Source organism: Hypomesus transpacificus, chromosome 15, assembly GCF_021917145.1.
Source record: "Hypomesus transpacificus isolate Combined female chromosome 15, fHypTra1, whole genome shotgun sequence".
Classification (NCBI taxonomy): domain Eukaryota; kingdom Metazoa; phylum Chordata; class Actinopteri; order Osmeriformes; family Osmeridae; genus Hypomesus; species Hypomesus transpacificus.
In genome coordinates, this window is record NC_061074.1 from 3054113 (window position 1) to 3075197 (window position 21085).

Consider the following 21085-nt stretch of genomic DNA (forward strand, 5'->3'; position numbering starts at 1 on the left):
TTGGATAAAGTGACGTACCTGGAAATATCTAAATAAATCTGACCGTTGTAGTTTAAATTTCTTGGTAAGATCACCAAAGCTGCCAAAAAGACCATCTATATAAAAGTCACTACATCGAATAAGACCAACTCTGTGCCACCGTGCAAAGGTATGATCCAATCTGGCCGCAGGAAAGAGGTGGTTGTTGGAAATAGGGCTACACATAGAAAAGTCCAGAAGTTTGAAGTGTTGTCTAAATTGTGCCCATATTTTGAGGGTAGACTGTACTACAAGGGTTGAAGCATACTTTGATGGTGGGAAAGGTAACTTTGCTGTAATCAGAGCAGAGAGAGAAGTTGATATGCAGGAGCTTGCTTCAACTTGGCACCACTCGGTTTCTGGAGATTGATACCAATATATAACTTTTAGTATGTTTGACGCCCAGTAGTAGTTTCTTAGATTGGGAAGTGCTAGGCCACCCAGTTTCTTGGGTCTCTCTAGGAGCTCCCTCCAGATTCTAGGATGTTTACCATCCCACAGAAATGAAGAGATTAATTTATTCAAAGACTGAAAAAAGGCCTTGGACAGAAATACTGGGAGACATTGAAACAAGTGCAGAAATCTAGGTAGAATGTTAATTTTTACACAATTAACCCTACCTACAAGAGATAGGTACAAGGCTGACCATCTACAGTATGCAGGTCTGATTTAAATTTTTTCATGAGGGGTTTGAAATTCTTTCCATAAAGATCTGAGAAGTTACGGGTGACCTGTATACCTAAGTATTTAAAGCCACATTTGGAAAAACGTAAAGGGAGTTCATTATCTGATATATGAATAGCCAAGTTATTGAGTGGAAAGCATTCACTTTAAGACAGGTTGAGCTTGTAACCAGAGAAAATACCAAATATACGTAACATTTCCACAATATTAGGGACACATAACACTGGATCTGATATATAAAGCAATAAATTGTCTGCATATAAAGAAAGTCTATGTTCAATTCCCATCCTGCGAAGTCCATGTATGACATGTGATGTTCTTATCTTAATTGACAGGGGCTCTATGGCTAATGCAAACAGAAGTGGGCTAAGGGGACAGCCCTGTCTGGTACCCCTTGACAGAGGGAAAAGTTTGGAAGCCAGTTTGTTAGTTATCACTGATGCTTTTGGGGAAGTATATAACAGGCGGAGACAGGAGATAAAATTAGAACCAAAGCCAAATCTTTCTAATACGGCGAACAGATAACCCCACTCAATTCTGTCGAATGCCTTCTCTGCATCCAAGGAGACAACCACTTCTGGAGTCTCCCCGGACGCTGGGGAATGCACCACGTTCAAAAGTTTACGAATATTTGTGAAAGAGTGGCGGTCCTTCATGAATCCGGTTTGGGCCATTGAGATTATTTGGGGCATTACAATATCCAATCTTGAAGCTAGGAGTTTAGCTAATATTTTCACATCTGTGTTTAGAAGTGAAATCGGCCGATACGACCTACACTCAAGCGGGTCCTTGCCGGGTTTTAAAATAACAGAAAGAGATGCTTCCGTTAGACTCTGTGGCAGGTTTGATTGACTCAATGAATGACTGAACAGAAGAATGGGAGCTAATTGAGACGAGAATTTCTTATAAAATTCCATAGGATAGCCGTCTGGTCCTGGGGTTTTACCATTTTGCATTTTCTGGATAGAGTCAGAGATTTCTTGTAGTTGCAAGGGTTTGTCCAAGCCAGTTTTAGCAGCCGCATCTATTTTAGGAATATCTAAATCATTGAGAAACTGTGTCATGTTTGATGTATCCTGTGGAAATTCAGATGTATACAGGTCTGAGTAGAATGCTTTAAAAGCATTGTTTATTTCCACCGGATCTATCGTTAACTGTGAGGCACTGTGGGATCATACGAGATGCTGATCTGCATTTCAGTTGGTAAGCTAACAAGCGACCTGATTTTTCTTCATGCTCATAATAGTGCCCTCTCGACCACAGGAGCTGTCTCTCGGATTATTGTGTTGATAGTAAATCATACTGGGTTTTCAGAGCAATTCTGTCTTTATATAGTTCCTGAGTTGGGGCTGTGGAATACTGGTGGTCTATTTGTCTTATAGAGTTAAGAAGTTTTTGCTCCCTCTGTTGTCCCGCGCTGTGACGTGATATGGAGTATGATATAATTTCTCCCCTTATAACAACTTTCAGTGTCTCCCACAAAGTAGACGGTGATATTAAGTCTGATCTATTGAATAACAGAAACTCATCAATTGCTTTAGATACAAATTCAAAGAACTGTTTGTCTGCCAGTTAAGCTGTGTTCAGTCTCCAGTTATTGCGCTGCTTCAAATTTTGAGAGAAAACAAGGTCAAGAATCACTGGTGCATGGTCTGATTCCATTATGGTGGTATACTCTACCTTCTTTACAGAAGGAAGGAGTGTCTTGTCAATAAAAAAATTATCTATTCTACTGTATGTATGGTGAACGTGTGAAAAGAAAGACAATTCTGTTTATGTGGGTAGAATAACCTCCATAGGTCAACACAGCCATTTTGATCCATGAAATCACAAAGAGGCTGGGACATTTTAGAGCGTGTTAAAGTTTTAGGATTGGAGCAATCGATAGCTGGGTTAGTCACAGTATTCAAATCCCCAGCAAGAATGAGCTTATGTGAATTAAAATTTGGAATCAGGGAGGTGAGTCTGTTAATGAAGCTAACATCATCCCAATTAGGGGCATATACACTGATAAGTACGACTGGGATGTTAAAGAGGAAACCTGACACTATTATAAACCGTCCTTGAGGATCTGAGATTGTTTTGGAAGGCGTAAACAATATATTTGTATGGACCAGTATTGCCGCTCCCCGTACCTTGGTGTTAAATGTAGAATGGAAAGTCTGTCCAACCCAGTTTTTCCTGAGCCTAAAGTGATGGTCAAGTGAGTTTCCTGTAAAAATGCTACTCCTACATTAAATTTTTTTAAGTGGGAAAATATTTGTGCTCTTTTAATCGGCCCATTCATTCCTTTAACATTCCAACTTATACATCGGGTGGATGACACACTCATGTCTGCCCTACTATAATTTGTGCCACCAGCCATGCACTATGAAATGGAAAAGGGGTGGGGTGTGCACCTCATAGCAAAAAGGTGACTGATCGTCAACAACTCCTCTGAAATGATAATCAAACAAACTGAGCAGAAATCCCCTTTGGCAGTATACAAACCCCTTTTAACACAGAATACACAAAAGTATGTTGTGTCAATCAGTAAACCCATCCCAACATTGAAAACAACATAAAAAAAATTTAAAAATCCAATATCTGCCTCTAGAACATAGACAGACCGCTGGTCCCCCTCTAAATCTTGAATCTTCTGGGGATGCATCTTTCCTAACTAAACCGTTAACTTACAGGAGAGCCTTTGACCATCTAAAAGTTAAACTTCAAACCTTTTTAAAATAACCAATATCGCCGTCTGACAATTGCCTCATCGTCACGGAGTGTTCTGACAGTAAACTTGAGTAGCAATAGTAACGTTTAACGTGTAGGTAACGTGAATGTATTACTCGACCTTATACCTGTATAACATAGCCAGCTATAGCCACCACCGTTAGTCACAGTTTAGAATAACCCCAAACAAACAATCTAATTGTCGTGGTCGAGAGAGGATGCACACAGGCCGGGTATAATACAGATTTACCTCAAAACGATCATGCTAGTACTTCTATACCTTTATCATCAGTTGGAGAAGACATCACATCTCCTCAAGCACAGCTCAGTCCGAGATCGTTTACGGTGGTGAACTAGCCGCTAGCTGTCAGCCAAGCCAGCCACCTACCCATTTCGTAACAAGTTCAAAGCCGATGTGGGTCGCCAGTGACTGGCAACCAGTCCGTCGGGTCATTTTCGAACAACCACCTGTTGATCGTAGAACGCCTTGGCTTCCTCCGGTGTGTCGAATTTAAGCGAACTTCCTCTGAAAGAGACTCACAGGCATGCTGGATAAATTAGCTGGGACCTTATTCCCTTATTGTAAAGAGCTTGTTTGACGTCTTTGAATTCTGCTCGTCTCCTTGAAAGTCTGACGCTATAATCTGGGTACACTCTCAGGGTAGAATTCTTGTACTTCAGCTCATGTTGTCTAGCCCATCGCAGCGCTCGTTCCTTTTCCTGGAATCGTTGGAAGCATGCAACAAACGGCCGAGGCGACCTTCCAGTATGCTCCGGCTTTTTGCCCACTCTATGCGACCTCTCCAGAGCCGGGGCAGAGTCAAAAACCTCACTGCCCATAAGCTCCATCAGCATCTTCGACATAAATGCTACAGGATCCTCGCCCCCTTCACTGTCTTCCGGAACGTTGACAATTCTCAAATTAGATCTGCGGGAGCGGTTTTCTAGTCCTCAATGTGATCCAGGAGCTTTGTATTCTGTGTTTGCAGAGACTTGATGGCTGCGTCTGCTGCGAATATCTTTTCAAAATTCTCCCCTGCTAGGGATTCCGTTGCAGTCAAGCGGCTTTGAAAGTTGTCCACAGTCTCTTTGATAGCGTTCATGGAAGTTTGCAAAGGGCCAACAGATTCCTGGATGAGAATGGAAATGTCGTCTCTTAAACTGGCACGTTGCTTGGACAGCTCCTCCACCAGCTGGGACATGGAGATTCCAACGTCATTCATGGAGGAGCGTTTGTCAGCGAGGGAGGCCATGTTAGCTAGCTTGTTAGCAATGGTGGTCCGCGACGTTGACTGTTTGTGTCTAGAGCTGCTCATTATGTTAGTGGTTAATTAGGTTAGGTCAAGACTATATATCCGTTGTGTTATTATCGTTCTACGGCGTTAAAAACAATTTCCAGGAAAGTTATGAGCAAGTTTGCACACAACACACACACTTGCAGACATATACCGAGAGCAGGCGCGAGTACCTTCGCCCCTCCCCCCCCTCCCAGGAGCGCAAATTGGAGAGACGCCACCCCCGCCTCGGCGCCCTCTGCTGGTGGTGCGGGACGGTTAATTAATGGACGCACTTCGGTACTTCGGTTCCCTCTTCATGGCGCCCTACGCGGTTGCCTAGTTCGCCTGTAGCAAACGCCGGCCCTGACCAAGAGAGAACCCTCAATTTAATTTTGAAAATATGTGAGAAATTCAAGGAGATGGACGAGTGAAAAAGAAATCCTCAGAGTAGCTGAAAGGCTTGGTGACTGGCGCGGAGAATTGCGCATCTGGGGTGAACAGCTTTTGCTCAGTCGTAGCCGATCGTGGCGCTGCGCAGCGCGTCCAGGCGTTTCGCAGCCAGTGTGTCCCAGGCATTAGACGGTGTTTGCACAACCACTATGATGTAAAGGGAGTTGTGTACTGAATGTAGAGAACAGAAATTGATACTTAAGTAACGATCTTATCACGCCAGTATCAATCAGGCTACTGATACCAACGTTGGTATTGATACTATCAGTCTTGAGATCGATTCGCCCACCCCTATAACTGTACCATCTCGCCGAGGATCGTGAACACATTTTCATTGATGTCTGTGTCAGTCAGGGCCGATATCATTGCTATAATTTCAACGAAGCTCCCAATATGATGTAAAAAAAAAAAAGAAGTGAATTGGCAGTTGCCTCTATCTTTTCAGCTACCGCCAACATTTCGACCACTGTAGCATGCAATATTTCATTCATTGAATCCGCACTAGGTGCTGCCGTCTTGGATAAGTCGAAAGCAGTCGATTCAAGTTGAGCCACCAATCAAAGCGCCCTGACTTGGTGACGGAGGACGACGGATTTATTTTGCTGCAGCAAGTTACACCGTGGATAAATGAAAGGATAATTAAATAAATGTAAGGATGAATAAATAAATGTAAGTATAAAAAATAAATGTGAACACATTAAAACGTCTTTATAAATAATAAGTAGGCTATGCATTTTTTATATAAAATATACAGAATTATTACATGGAAACGACGGTACAAGCTTTCTGATTGGCTAATGGGTAGTCATGCCAGCCGCGTATTGCCCTCCTCGCCGGTCAATACGGTCCTTATTGCCCTCTGACGTCAGCTTCAAAATGGGTGATATCGACGAGTCAGCTGCTGAGTTTTATTATCCAGATGATGCTGAAAACATCAACAGCGACGAGAATATAAGTAACTTTATAAAAGAGCAGAAAAGTGTTAACACCGAGAGAAAAACGACAAGCGACCTGAAAACATTTAAACGTTTTTTTACAATCAATCAACAAGGGACAAATACAAACGGCTAATTTACCAGCTCCTGAGCTTGACCGTTTGTTTTCAAAATTCTTCAAGGACACACACAAAGTAAATATGCCACGGCTCTCAGAAGAAGCAAAGATTTGTCATCGAAAGTGAGGATGAAGACTAGACTCTTTGAATCACTTGTCGTTATTTTGTGTTGAAATTAAAGCCATTTTAGCAGAACCATGTTGTCCGCTTTCTATCAAAAGTAATGAGTTGCTAGGCAACACATGACACACACGACTTGAGAGCTAGCTACAATTAGCCTAGAGGTACCATTTATTTTCGTTTACAAAATGAAAAGAAGCTAAAAATGCCATATAATAAACTACTTACTAACCTTGAGCGTTCGGTCATGCCGGGAAATATCAAACCTCGGCTTTGCCGTATCAATACGTTCCAGCCTCAGTTTGATATTTCCCGGCATGACCTCATTCTCGGTTAGTAAGTAGTTAATATCAGTTATAAAAATGTAATTCAAAACAAACCCCTCTGCAACCAACGCAAGCAAGCACACCCTACAATTTCCCCAGAAATTGTACCCTCTCTAGTTACTTATGTTACCCCCAACACTGGTGCCAGGTAATGTTAACAAAACTAGCAATCGTCGCTACGCCTAACAAAGCAAACAATCACTGCCACGGCTACATCTGCAATCACTGCCACCGCTACGCCATACGTCTGCCATTATGTGGATAGCTAGGTAGATAAGGCTCACCATTATGCCATGCCGATATTATCATCTAGTGAGACCATTCAAGAGATTAGGCTACGCATAGTGTTGGATATACTGCTTCAAATTGAAATGTGAGGCGATCCTTCGATTAAAGTCAAGTGTTATATTGTCAATTAAAAGTTTAAACTAACCAAATAAGTTTAATGACCAAGACCCATTCAACACGGTACACAATACCCAAACCCAGATATTATAATTTATTTAATTCTTCAATATTAAATCAAACCACTAACCACTCCCGACTTGTTTCAATGACTAGACGTATGGCGTAGCGGTGGCAGTGATTGCAGATGTAGCGGTGGCAGTAATTGTTTGCTTTGCAGACGTATGGCATAGCGGTGGCAGTGAATGCAGATGTAGCAACGTAGCTGTGACAGTGATTGTTATCTTTGCAGTCAGGTCACACGTCACACGTCACACGCGCTAATGCAATGTTTACAAAAGCAACGTCGCCGCTACGTAGCCGCTATCAAAGTTCCCACACGTACTACGTCCATCGCCGCCATCATCACACAAAGGCTGAGACTACACGAACATTGTGGGCAAAGCTTGTTTACATTGTATGTTCGGGCGTGCGAGGGCAATTGTTACCCCCCATAACTTTGCAGACGGGTTATGCATCACATGTGCTAATGCAATGTTTACAAAGGTAACGTCGGTGCTATCAAAGTCCCCACACATACTACGTTGCCACCATCACCCCCATTGGGGACCAATGATAAAAAGGCTGAGAAGACACGGACATTGTGGGCAAAGCTTGTCTACATCATATGCTTTTCGAGCGTGCAAGGGCACTTGTTACCCCCCATAAGGTGCAGAGCGTTAAAAAACGCTGTAGTGGACACATACCGTTAGGGTGCGTGTCCACTACAGCGGAGCTTGAGGCACAGGGCGTCGTCTTTAAATTCATTTTCAATGAAACGCGAGCGTTGGCCAATCGGATTGGTTTCTTGTTTCTTGTAACGTAGCAACTGTTGCTCATGGTAAACATTTCTAGGTTTTACAAATGCCTATATGCCACGTACGCCCGCTCCACGGTCTCAGCCACCACGTTCACTTCCTGTCTCTCTGTCAACGCAATAACAATCGCTTCATTTTTCACCCGCTCACTCCTGGATCTCCCAACAATATCCCTGACAGATGTGAGCAGAATTATCCAGGCTAATTCAGCCACAGCCACCACAAGAAAGGACAAAGGATTTAAACTCTACGTTTCGAATTATGTCCATAATTATGAAGGTACGGTTAAAATTAAGTGTTTGCCTAGCGTACATGTTAGCGAGAGTAGCTAACGACGTTACTGTAACGCTCAGTTGCACTAATCATCCTTATTACTGTTGTATTTTGTCCAGTGTCTTATTGGTATAATGTATTTAACCGTAATTCAATGTTAATCACAGTTTCAAACCAGGGTCTGGCAGGGCTAACAATTAGGTGTCAGTGCTACCGATCAATGAGGAAAAGTCAACCTTTACTAAGTTGTAAACAAATGTGATGCATTCCCAACTATCTTTTGTCATGAATTTCACTAACATTGCATGTACCGGTAGACATTATCCTGATATTAACCACAGAAGAATTCACCTGGCATGACGTTTGAACAGTAACACAATGTTGGCATGTCGACTGTCCATGTGATGTCGATTCAACCTGTAGCTTCTCATGTAGCGAGCCACTTCAAAGCTAACAAGCACAACAAAAGTAGCTCGATACACGCTACAGGTTAAATCGACATCACATGGAGACTTAGCTTGCAACATTTACTGGTAGCTTAGCTCACTACATTTTCCAAGTAGCTTACCCAACACTTATTTTTAGGCTACACGTAGCCACGTACCCAATACACTGTCCTCTACAATCTACGTAACATTAGATTTCATCGCAGCGGAAGTAAACGTGGTGACTGAGAGTTTTAGGCGGAAGTACGTCAGCTCACCGTGGCATATAGGCAATTTCAAGATGGAGGAGAAACTTATCATGTGTCTGCACACCAAGTTCTGTTCAGAACAAAGTTACGTAATGTGACAAGCCTGAATTTAAAGATAACATTAAAATAATAATGCATGGTGCAGGGTTGCCCGATGTTGTCGGTCAGTGTCCCTGGTGTGTTTTTATACTTTTAAATTCAGTCTCGTCACATTATGTGACTGTTCTGTGCCTAGGGTGACCAGACATACGGATTTCGTTTTCCAGCCCTTTGTCCGGACCACTGTTGCGTGTCCTCCTTTTCGCCCTTTTGTCCTCCTTTTTTACCCTTCCTGCCCACCGTCGCAATTTACCACTCGCGTAGGCTTTCAGATGCCAAAAAGAAAGACCTCTTTCAAACCTACGTGGAGTTCAGAACTTCACTTTGCCACTAAGAGCAGCATAGATCAAAATCGTGCCTTCTGTAAGCTCTGTCGCATTGATATATACGTAAGTATTAGGGGGAAAGGGGTTTTAGAGCGGCATGCCTGTGCTAGGTAACGGCACAAGGATAATGCTAGTTCTGCCGGGCACTCTTCCTAAACATAATTTTTTGCTCCGAACACAACAACAGCAATTGATAAAACAACCGCTGCTGGGCTGACAAAATTATATATTTTCTATTACAATTGAAATAGTTTGGGGAATGGTACTGTCTTTTTTTTCTTAATTATCTTTTCACTAAACTTGTCTCACCAAAGACAACAGAAAATCAGTGCACCTGTATTGAAGTATTGGATTTGTATTCAAATGACAAATGTTGACATACTAAAATGACTAATTTTATTTTCTTAATTTCATCCTAATGCCCCCCCCCCCCCCCCTATTTCCTCCTTTTTGGACCCAAGTGTCCTCCTTCAGGGTCAGGCTTCTGGTCACCCTATCTGTTCCACTGCTAGCTCACTAGCCCAGCCGTCAAACGACTGGTTGAGTGACCGGTGGTGTAACATGTATTCTACTGTAATCTTGCACTGGTAAAATATTGTGTATTTTTACACAAATGTTTTGTAAAAGTGGTATTTTGATCGATATTGTGAGTACATTAACCCAAGTCTGCATGCTTGGCTCTCCGGGGCTCGGAGAGGTCGTTCCACCTAGACGAAGGTGTTCCCATATGTCTGTTTTTTGAAAAACGGAGTACCCTAAAGGCAGATTTATACCACTCCGACTCCATTACGGACAGACAAACGAACGGAGTTGGACGGATTCGTTGTACTAGTACTCCGAAGGCTGTGGGTGCTGAAAACATTTCACCGCCAGAGGAGTAGCTGGCGTTGCACTGCGATGCTATCTAGGTTATCAGAAAGTTGGAGCAAATTTACAATAGCCGTTTCATCAATAAAATAAGCACATTTTCAGCAGCTACACTGCCCGTTTCTCGTCACATTTTAATTCAGATGCTGATTTACATGTACTGTTTAGCTGAAATATGAATTGTAAAAACGTACTGCAATGGTGGTCAAAGGATTCTGTTCGTCTTCTTGGTCACTGCAACCCGCCCCCGCCCCTGACGCAAGCGGTTCTTAATACCGACCAATCACAGCCAAGGGGTATCCGTAAAATGACGGACTAGCGGACGGATAGTCAGGAAAATCAGGAGGTGCACGCGGAACCCCACCCCTCGGCTTGAGGCAATGGCCCCGGTGGATGTAGGTGGTATTGCATTTCCGATTTGCTACCTGACTCGCCCGGTCGTTTTTATTCTATAGACCAATTATCACCCTACGTCACACAACTGTCAAGCAGGCTCAACTGCGCATGTCGGTTGCAAAAGACAAACTTCTCCCTGGTCTATTACACTTGGAGTGTTGATCAGGTCATCATATATCTCTGGCCACTGGATTGCAGGGCTTGATATACACTTTTTGAAGCTCTTGGCCTTTGGACAAATACATGCTTGTCGATGCACAAAAGCACTTGACCCCGATACCCTTAAATAGCCTGACCAAGTGATCGGGCAAAACTAGCCTGGCTAACGGAGGTCGCTTTCTCAGGCAAATGCCGAATGAAACAGGCTCGGTTAAAGAAATCCGAGATTCTGGCTATCTTCATCAGGCTCGTATCTACATTAGGTAGTCCTCCCTGACGTTGTGCACACTGCCAGTGAGCGAGTCTGACTGAGGCTAACGTCAAAACGGTGACGCAGTCTCACTCAGATTGCCAGTGTAAACAAATCGGTAAATAATCGGACCAGCTGGCTAAAAGCAGAATTCGCATATCTCTTGAAAGCTGCCCTGCTCGACTTTTTAGATGTAGCCTAAAATTGACTGTAAAACTGTAAAATTATGAACTTTGTGACATGACGTGAAGACATGGTTGCCGCTCGACTATGCGGTCTGTACCGGGCAAATTCCCACTCAAATTTCAAAACTTTCGTGACCCAAATCAAAATTCTGATGCGACAGATCAATGGGTAATCGCTTTCTCTCTTAAAGGCTGTCCTCCTCGACCTTTTTGGTCTTTTTAAATCTAACTATTTGTATTATCCGTGTGGTCCTTTTGCCATCTTGGAAGACAAAAGTAGCTTACTCTAGTTATATTAACTCTATGGGCTAGCCCAGAGAATACAGGCTCTGGCTAGCCCCTCTCTCACAATGCAATGTACATTGGAGGTGGGAAACTATTAATACGCATGCTCGGAATGTAATGTAATGTTGATCACACACATTTTATGCCAAGTGGGGCTGAGAGCCGGTTGCCCCAATACAGCATCATTTTGTATTTCAGCCCTGATTGGCTGCTTGTCGCCAACATTAGTCGGCAAGAAGAGCGAGGAGATGTAGCTAGATTGTCTTAGCTAGCTTGTTAGCTTCACAAACACCAGATAACTTGAGAAAATGAATAAAGTGGATTTCATACTTGAGCACCGGTTATATACCCTTATATACCCTATAAAGCCTTAATTTGGAGGAGAAAGTTGAAGTAAAGCAGCTTAAGTGGTGCCCATCAGCCACGATATTGTCATCGCTCAAACTGCTGGTAAAAGTAACCGCAGATTTAACGTGGAGTGGTTTTTGAAGAAAGAGTGGCTAACGGTTAGTCTAGTTAGCATACAAAAGAAGGTACCTTTCTCTTCAAGTGAGCTCTCAGCCTTGGTGAGTGAAAGCATATTTTATCATCCTGCCTTTGTGGTGCTGGTCTGTGCATTGGTCATATTATGGGGCTGGATCGATAGATAAAGATGGTGACGTGTCATGCTTATCTGGTTGTTGTCATAGAATGGATCTGTATCCCTAAAAAGTTGTATTTCTGCTTCGTTGTGGCCTTCCTGTTGTGTTGAGCTCATTGCTGTTTGCGCATGGCCCTGTAGGCACATTGGTTCTGAGCTTGGTTGCATTCCTAATTTAGGTTTGTAAATATGACAGTGGTAATTTTACATGAGTGTGAGAGACAAGGAGAGCAATTACACAAGGTCTGTCTCTCTCCAGTTTGTGTACTACAACACCTGGTAGAAGCAAGCCGCTCTGTCGTTAAAAGTGTTGTGTAGAGCCACTCTGTTTGTTGACGTGTTAAATAAACACATCAGTAACAAGAGGGTAGACTTTTGTAGTTTACTGGTATCCTATATTTTGAAATGTTTTTTGCCCCACCAATTTTTTACCTATAAAAACGCCACAGCCAACGAGCAAGCCAAAAAACGTGGTCATAACAATTAAAGATAGATTGCAATATCAATTCGCTGCTGTTGCTCCATTGTTGTTTGTGACAAGGAAGTGATTTTCCCTCAATCATTTTCTGTCCAATAGATAAACAACCTGTATGACCGCGTGTCATTGTTTTTTACTAACGTCATTGTATTTTTACAAACGTTGGTTCGCTTAAAACACGACCGTGTGAACACAAACCGGACCTAATGAAAAATGCAACAAAGTAGCAAATCATCCACTGATTCGGACCAAGCAAACGGACAAATAGGTGTGAAAGCACCCTTAGTTTTGTCAACCGAACCGTCTCTGAACTTTTTGAAGAGGAATTTCCCTCTCTCCATCAGCTACCGTCGGCAGTCAAAATCAAGTGACGACAAGTGATTCCCAGGGTCAAAAAGAGACCTGCGTTAACGGCACTAATTTTTTCTTGTCGCATTAACTTTGACAGCCCTAGTTTAAACCAATCATCTCTTCCCATCCATAAACGTTGTTTTGTTTAATTCCATAACCTTCCATGATCATTCTAAACCAATCTTTCATGTAACCATCTATCACTTCCTCATAATTTTTCACATACATTTCCTCAAACCAAAAAAAAACATTTGTGAAAAACACAGCTTCAAAATAACCCAACTGGAAAAGTGCCATCAATTGATTCCATGTCAATGGATATTTGATGTGCACGTAATTAGAAATAAAATGTAGATAATAATAAAGTTACAAAATCAAATCAAATCCTTAAAAAAATCACATTCCTTCGCCAAATAAAAACAACCTTCCTGTCTAAACACAAACTTCCCATAAGTTCCCATAACACACAAGGTTGCAATTATTGAGTGAATCTCGGCGTTTGATTTCAAAATTAGCCTTCTACTAATTCTCTGACCCATATTTGAATTTGCTTTAAACTATCGTTATCATAACTTTGTTTCATGAAATCCATATTTAGATAGGTTAAAACTGCTCTTAAAATAAGTGATTCATGCTGGAATTACACTATGACTCGCAATTACATCAATCAAACAATGCCCTTAAGACAAAAGAAAATATAACTCAAAATTCTCCCTTTTTTTTTTTTACCCCTAAATTCACAATTTAACAAGAATAACATAAGCCCATAAAACAAAACATTTTTCTTTAACTTCCCAAAAGTCTTATCAAAGCATGTAATAAAGAATACTCCTTTGAATATTCCTGCAGCCTATTTACCAGCCATTACTCCCTCAGCATGCGTAATGCACGGACAATTCTTCAAAATCAAAAATATTTAATTTGAATAATTTGTAGTTTGTTTATGATTTAATGTAACACTCTTATTACTTTCTCAATTACTCGTAGTTTTTACTCGAAGAACTCAAATCTATCACATTGTTTCTATCAGCACGTGTTTCAAACTCGAATCAAATAAACAGCTCGCTCTGGGACAAAGCAAAAACTCTAAACCTTTTTTTCTCTTTTCGCAAATGGTTGGCGTTTACCTTCTATTCACTTCATTTAGCTAAAGTATAACTTCCAATTTAATTAAAACCAATTTATGAACCAGGGGTTCAATTTCTGCATTTTTATTGTATACTTCGAATTCATCCAAACGAACACATCTTTCACCATTAATACTCACATAATTATGCAGAATTACACCCTTTGGGATCACCTTTGTAAGACTTACATTTACATTTATGCATTTAGCAGACGCTTTTACCCAAAGCGACTTCCAAGAGAGAGCTTTACAAAAGAGCATAGGTCACTGATCATAACAACGAGGTAGTCCCAAACATTGCAAGCAGCCAAAACATGAAGCATACATTGTGTATACACTAAACAAGTACCAAAAGGGAAGACCCATAAGAGCATGCAGTTATACAAGTTTACAAATTAAAACAACATGAACCACCAAAAGTGCAGGACTGTACCTGTGGAAGAACAATCAATAGTAAAATATTTCACAGCGAGTACCAGACTTAATTTCGTTATAACTAACCTACAAGAGCAACAAGTCACTCAATAAGAGTCATTGTGATCCTGGAGGAAACTAGCAACAGGTTTCTAGCAGGTTCCAAGCATTCCTAAGTGCCTTTGTACTCCCGGAACAAGTGTGTCTTGAGCCTTTTCTTGAAGGTGGGGAGACAGTCGGTGTCCCTGATGGAGGTGGGGAGCTGGTTCAACCATTGGGGGGCCAGGCAGGAGAAGAGCTTGTGTTGGGACCTGGCAGTCTTGAGCGGTGGGACCACCAGGCGGTTGTCTGAGGAAGACCGTAGGTGACGGGTGGCGGTGTAAGGTTGCAGGAGAGACTTGATGTAGTCGGGTGCAGTCCCGTTCACTGCTCGGAAGGTCAGTACCAGGGTCTTGAATCTGATACGGGCGTTGATGGGTAGCCAGTGGAGAGAGATGAGGAGCGGGGTAACATGGGAGCGTCTGGGTAGATTGTAGACCAGGCGGGCCGCTGCGTTCTGAATCCTCTGAAGAGGGCGGGTTGCACATGCTGGGAGACCAGCGAGCAGCGAGTTGCAGTAGTCCAACTTGGAGAGGACCATTGCTTGGACTAGCAGCTGGGTGGAGTGCTCAGACAGGTATCTCCTGATCTTCCGGATGTTGTAGAGGGTGAATCTACAAGACCGGGAGACTGTGGCAATGTGGGCCGTGAGGGAGAGCTAGTCATCCATGGTAACCCCAAGGTTCCTGGCAGAGGATGAAGGGGTCACCGTCGCAGATCCCAGGGTGATTGACAGATCATGGGAGATGGAGAGTTTAGCCGGGATGATGAGAAGTTCTGTTTTGGCGAGGTTCAGCTGGAGGTGGTGCTCGGTCATCCAGGCAGAGATGTCTGCGAGGCAGGCCTCAATCCTAGCTGAGATCCCCGGATCAGTCGGGGGGAACGACAGGTACAAGACTTCAAAGTAACGGGACTCTTAGCCCCCACCTTTCCTCTGAATTTCCGAAACTCATGTAAAATGTACTCAAACAACCAAAAACCTTGTAAGCAAATGTTTTAAAACTCATCACTTAACATATTTCAAAAGTAACCAAATTAATATGTAAAATTCGCTCCAAATTAATACATTTCTCTAAATTTGCACCTTTAAAAAAAAAGGTTTTACGTCTGCGCATGCGTCATGCGGTTACTCAAGCTGCAATTCCTTTAGTAGCCTGTACCCGCCGCCATCGCTGTTGAATCTGTCTGTAAGTTTGTTAACTACAAATGTCGTTGCTATAGTTGCAAATCTAACTTCCTGGACTCTCCTTGTCTCAGAACAGAGCAAAATGCACTTCCTCCACATTTTCACTGTTAGCCATTAGCTATTAGCTAACAAAGTTACAGCCTGGATCTTTTCCTCTCAGATCCCAAAGCCATCCTAGCAATTTTTAAAATACTTTGTTCAACAGACAGCGGACTGGCAAATTCGCTAGAATCATATCAGCCTTCTTTGAGACACATTTGAGACAAAAGTGACCACATTCTCCTCAATATATTCTTTAACTTAAAAAATCGGAATTCAAACAACTTCAATTTCACCAATGAACCCGAATTTTGGTTTCCATATTTCTAAGCATTTCACACTTCCTAAACAACTTTTAAAACAATTAGCCATGGTTATATTTACATAGAACCTCGATATTTACGATTCTATCAACTCTTCGTACTATTTCAATTTCAACATAAAAACTTGGATCTAAAGTCAACATATGCCCCCGATATCACTCATCAGAAAAGGACAGTTTACACATGTATCAGAATTATGGTTGGACAAGCCTCAACACGTCCATTTAGTTAGGTAATAGGAATACCACCAAACCCAACACATTTCATCAAATCATCTCAGCAGCAATAAACACACATATGCAACACCTTTGCCCTGAACAACATCAAATTAGGCCTTAACAACAATCGCGCTTCAGTTTCTCAAACTGGTTCGTCCTTGTATACACTTCAGTCCCCCGGACCGGCTCAATCTTTTAAGTGCGCACGGAGGTTTATTTCTGGAGTCGCCCTCAATTGACTGTGAACAACCTCACCAATCTTTCTGCTTTCGCATAAATTCATCAGCATGTCCATTTGGATAGGTATTACAACCACCAAACTCCAACACAATTAGAGTTCTGGTTGGACAGGCCGTTCGTAGGCTAACCGATCACGGATCTTGGGTAATACTTCACAGATCTTCCTGCTTTGGCATCACGTCAACCAAACATTTCGATTCACTTATCTGTTACAGGTCTAAGTTAAAAGGTTGCACACACAAATCACTTCACTAATATATTTATAGGATTTTAGCAAAAATATTTAGTTCAACGATGCGTTACAGATCACGGATCTTAGTAGCTATGACCACAGTGCTCTTTAACGACCCCACTGTGAATATTCTCAATTTGGAACACAAAAGCCTATATATACAATTGTATTCTTACCTTGTCCAACGAAAGCTGTGCCTCTTAGCATTCCGTCACCTTTCCTCCTACCCCCCCCCCACACACACAAAAAATGGCCTCTTTTTAAACAGCCATATTTGCTGCGAGGTTCTCCACCGTCGTGCACGTCTGCACAATTTCAATTCTTGGTTCTGGATGATGGAAAGGATGTTGGAACCCGGCTCTCGAAGGACCATTGAGTCAGAAATATTTATCTATCAAGCATTGCACAGTCAGTCGGTGAACAAGTTTAAGAAAGCTTTATTGCTTGCGGCCGCAAGGAGACAAAAACATCACACGCCATTGTGCTACAAGGTTTTGTCTGATAGCATGTTGTATTAGCTAGCTATTTAAGCAGCCCCGCTCTTTACAGTCATTGGTTAAGACAAAGGCATGCAAATTTCCCATGGCTCTTCTTCATTGACTCCCCTGCATAGACCTGGTGCGCGTGTGTGCGTGTTAGTGTGTGCGTGTTTACGACATCAACCCTGATTGAAACACAACAAACAACAGGATCTCTGGTCCTGGGGTCGTAAACTCCTTCGCATAAGGGTCCAGCAAATGGTCAGCAGACCTTGCGTCTCCACCTATAGTCTTTGTCACACAGTATATCCTTAAAACAACCAAAAAAACCCTCTTCTTAGTCCTCACTCTCAAGAAGTGCAGTAAGTTGCTGTTACGATTTTCTGACTTTTAGTTTGTATTTTATACATATTTTGAATATTCACACCGGACCCGACTGAATGTAAGTGAATGTAAAGTGTAGGCATCACATGCACATGCACATGCACACAAACACCCACACCCTGATCAGGACTGGGGAGTGTCTGTCAGCCAGCTCTGCTACCCTGGCAGTCTCAGGTAACCAAGGTAACTCCTGCAGTGCGCTCAGGTCAGACTACCAGAACACCAGCCATCATGCTGTAAAAATAGAGAAGGGAGGGTCATCTGTAGACTTTTCCTTGCTTTTACACAGAACCCTTCTCTCACCTCAGAGCCTATTACCTCGTTTTGTACTTTGGTTTATTAATACATTTGTTAACAGGAATGAGTTAATAAAAGAACTCAATGTGTGTATTGGGGCATATGTTTGTGTGAGGTGTGCTTCAGATGGGAAGGACCTGTTTATTGGGAAGGCGGTGCAGAAAGCGTACCTGGAGGTGACAGAGGAGGGGGCAGAGGGGGCCGCAGGATCAGGTGACGTAACTGTGACGTCATGATGATGTCATCCTCTTTAACTGGCCTCTTTTTTTACTGTAACATCAGTAATGACTTTCTGTCCATGTCTGTCTGTCTTATCTCAACTATGGTTTGGACCTCTGTATCTATTTTGATCTTTTTTTCTGACCTGACAGCTTGTGTTTTTGCTTTTTCTCAACTTCTCTCCTTTTCTCTGAATATTATGTCCCCCTATCATTCTGTGTTCTGTCTCCCTTGCTCATGTAGTCCTCCTTTTTTTCAAAGTTTCTTAAATAGCATATCATCTAGATGTTGAGTCAGAGTTTAATTTGACTGCTTCCCACTAAAACTCAATTTCCTGCTCCTTCCTCTCTCTGCCTCTCCCTCTTTCTTTCTCTCTCTCTTTCTCTCTATCTCTCTCTCTCTCCTTCCTGTAGGAATGATAGCCCTCACCAGGACTCTGGTGCTTTACCCTCAAGTCATGGCTGATCACCCATTCTTCTTCGTCATCAGAAACCGGAGGACAGGTGTGTGTGTATGTGTGTCTTTTTAGACCTGTCATTTTCCCAAACCTAACCCATCTTTATAATTCCTCCTGTCCACTTTTTTTTATACCTTTAGGGTCCATCTTCTTCATGGGCAGGGTCATGACCCCTGAGGTCATCGACCCCAGCGACCACGACTTTGAGTCCATGTAACAGCAAACAACTGCCAATCAGAATTGGGTGTGCTGCGATCCTGCTATGAGCTTACACACTCAATGCAATCCCAGCATCAGAAACACAATTTATCCACCCCTCATTCATTGTCAGCTGTGTTTTTATACTCCTTCTGGGAATATATATAATGCAAATGTTATGATACAGGATATACTGTACATATATTGAAATATATTACATACAACTGGTGTGTTTTGATACGGTAAGCTTTGAGGCACTTAGATATTTGATTGATAGAGATAAAGGTGTAAATATTTAGGTAAATCGATGTTTCTACTATACACTGTATATTAGATAAGACAGAACACATATTATATCCACAAAGCACCTCTCCTTTAATTTGACGTGCTTCACACACTCCACCACACCACTCTCCCTGTATATTTGATGTTGTGTTATAGAGAGTAGATATTTATTGCAGAAAAAGTGACAATGTTTCTCAACCACACTGAATATTAGTGAATCATGATTTTATTTCCTGGGTTCTTTTTTACGCTATGGGTACATGGTAAAAAAATACAGATGAAATCATATATTGCCTTATATGTTTTGTTGATTTAGCCAAGCCTTCAACAGGTAAACTAAGAGGACTGCACCACACAGGTTGCTATAGAGACAAGGCTTGCAGCTGTGTTGGAAACTGCATTTTTTGATTACAGGGAGAAAATGGTTAACACCAGCTGTATGCACTCCTTTCCTTAATAAACATGAATGTGTTACAATTACAACATGCTGTCCGTTTCAAGTTCAAGTATTTTATTGTCAGGTACACAGAACAACACAACGTCAGACTGGGCACTGACATTTTTAAGACAAGACAATGAAAGCGCCTGACATAACATAACATTTAAGTACACAGAACACAATTTACATCTATGTTAAGCTTAAATAAATAAAACTTTAATAAAATAACTTTAAATAAAACCTAAATGTACAGATAATAATAAATAATACACTATACTAACCCCTAAATACTAAAACTTCCTAAATATACAGATAACAATAATTAATACACTATACAAACCCTAAATACACATAAAATCTATTACAACCCTATAACCTAAATATAAATAAATGTCACTTAGCAAATTAACATAGCCTAAAGGCTGAACATTGACTTTGATATGAATATAAGGAGACAATTAAAAACAATATGCTTGACCTATTAGCTATTAGCAATACAGTAGCTAGCTAGCATTATTTGATTCAACCTGGATTTTCTGTGTGGGTATTATAATGAAGAGACACAATTCAAGTTCATGATTTTATATCAGGCTGGATGTTGATGCCATCAAGCTTTTAAAAGGACTCCAACACAGAAAAGAGAACAACGGAACTGAACAGAAACATAAATAAATAGGCTACAGCTTTGCCAGTTGTTCCGCGTTTTCCATCGGTCTCCGCCGCCCTCCGACTCTGTCTCGATTCACTTGCAGTAACTGCCGATTTTGGCAGAGGAGAAGACACAGGTTTTTACAAGTTTCATATGCACTTATACCTCGATTGGGCTCCATACTCTTCCTTCAACCTTCAACGAGCAACTCTTAGCTTTTGTTCTAAGGTAAAATTCGGTCCTTGTGAAATCGTCTATTTTTCCCTGTGAAAGCAAGCTGTTTCAACTCTGGCCTACTCATAGAGTTAATGCCTGGCTGTTTATCAATCCGAAGAACGCTGAGAACGCAAGTACATTCTTTTAAAGAAAGTTCTGGCAAGCCTCCTTGCGAGAATGGTCTTGCAAGGACGCAAGGACGGAGAATGAATTGAGATTACAAGTCTGAAAGCGCTGGTTCAATGACAGTGTAAATCTATGCCGTAATCATAATACATATCCCCCCCAACGTTCAAATCTGGTCAAAACGTCCCCCCCAATATATTGATATAAAAATATAAATGTGCTACGGTACAACAGGCAGCTAGCTACGCTAGCCACGCAAGCTGTCCAAAATGATCATTAAAAAAAAAAAATTGTCCCCCCCAATGTTGACTCCATGGCTGCGGCCTTGGTGTAAGTTGTTATTTAGTTGGGAACTTAAGTGCAGTAGTACTACGTGTAAATCAGCATCTGAATTAAAATGTGACGAGCAATAGGCAGTTCAGTCGCTGAAAATTTTCTTATTTTATTGATGAAACGTCTAATTTGTAAATTTGCTCCAACTTGTTGATATAACCTAGCTAGTACCATCTCAGTGCAGTGCAGACACTATAGTTAACAGGTACTGTAAGTT

At 41.8% G+C, this 21085-nt stretch overlaps 1 protein-coding gene across 2 annotated transcripts in view; it reads left to right on the forward strand.

Moving 5' to 3' along the window:
- serpini1 (serpin peptidase inhibitor, clade I (neuroserpin), member 1) overlaps positions 1 to 19596 on the forward strand; it is a 44590-nt gene extending 24994 nt beyond the window's left edge. For both annotated transcript variants that reach the window (XM_047035428.1, XM_047035427.1), the window contains exons 7-9: positions 18073 to 18159; positions 18579 to 18668; positions 18763 to 19596. In XM_047035428.1, coding sequence (XP_046891384.1) covers positions 18073 to 18159; positions 18579 to 18668; positions 18763 to 18839 — 254 coding nt within the window. In that variant the 3' untranslated portion in view covers positions 18840 to 19596. The remainder of the gene's footprint in view (positions 1 to 18072; positions 18160 to 18578; positions 18669 to 18762) is intronic.
- Positions 19597 to 21085: the final 1489 nt, after the last annotated feature.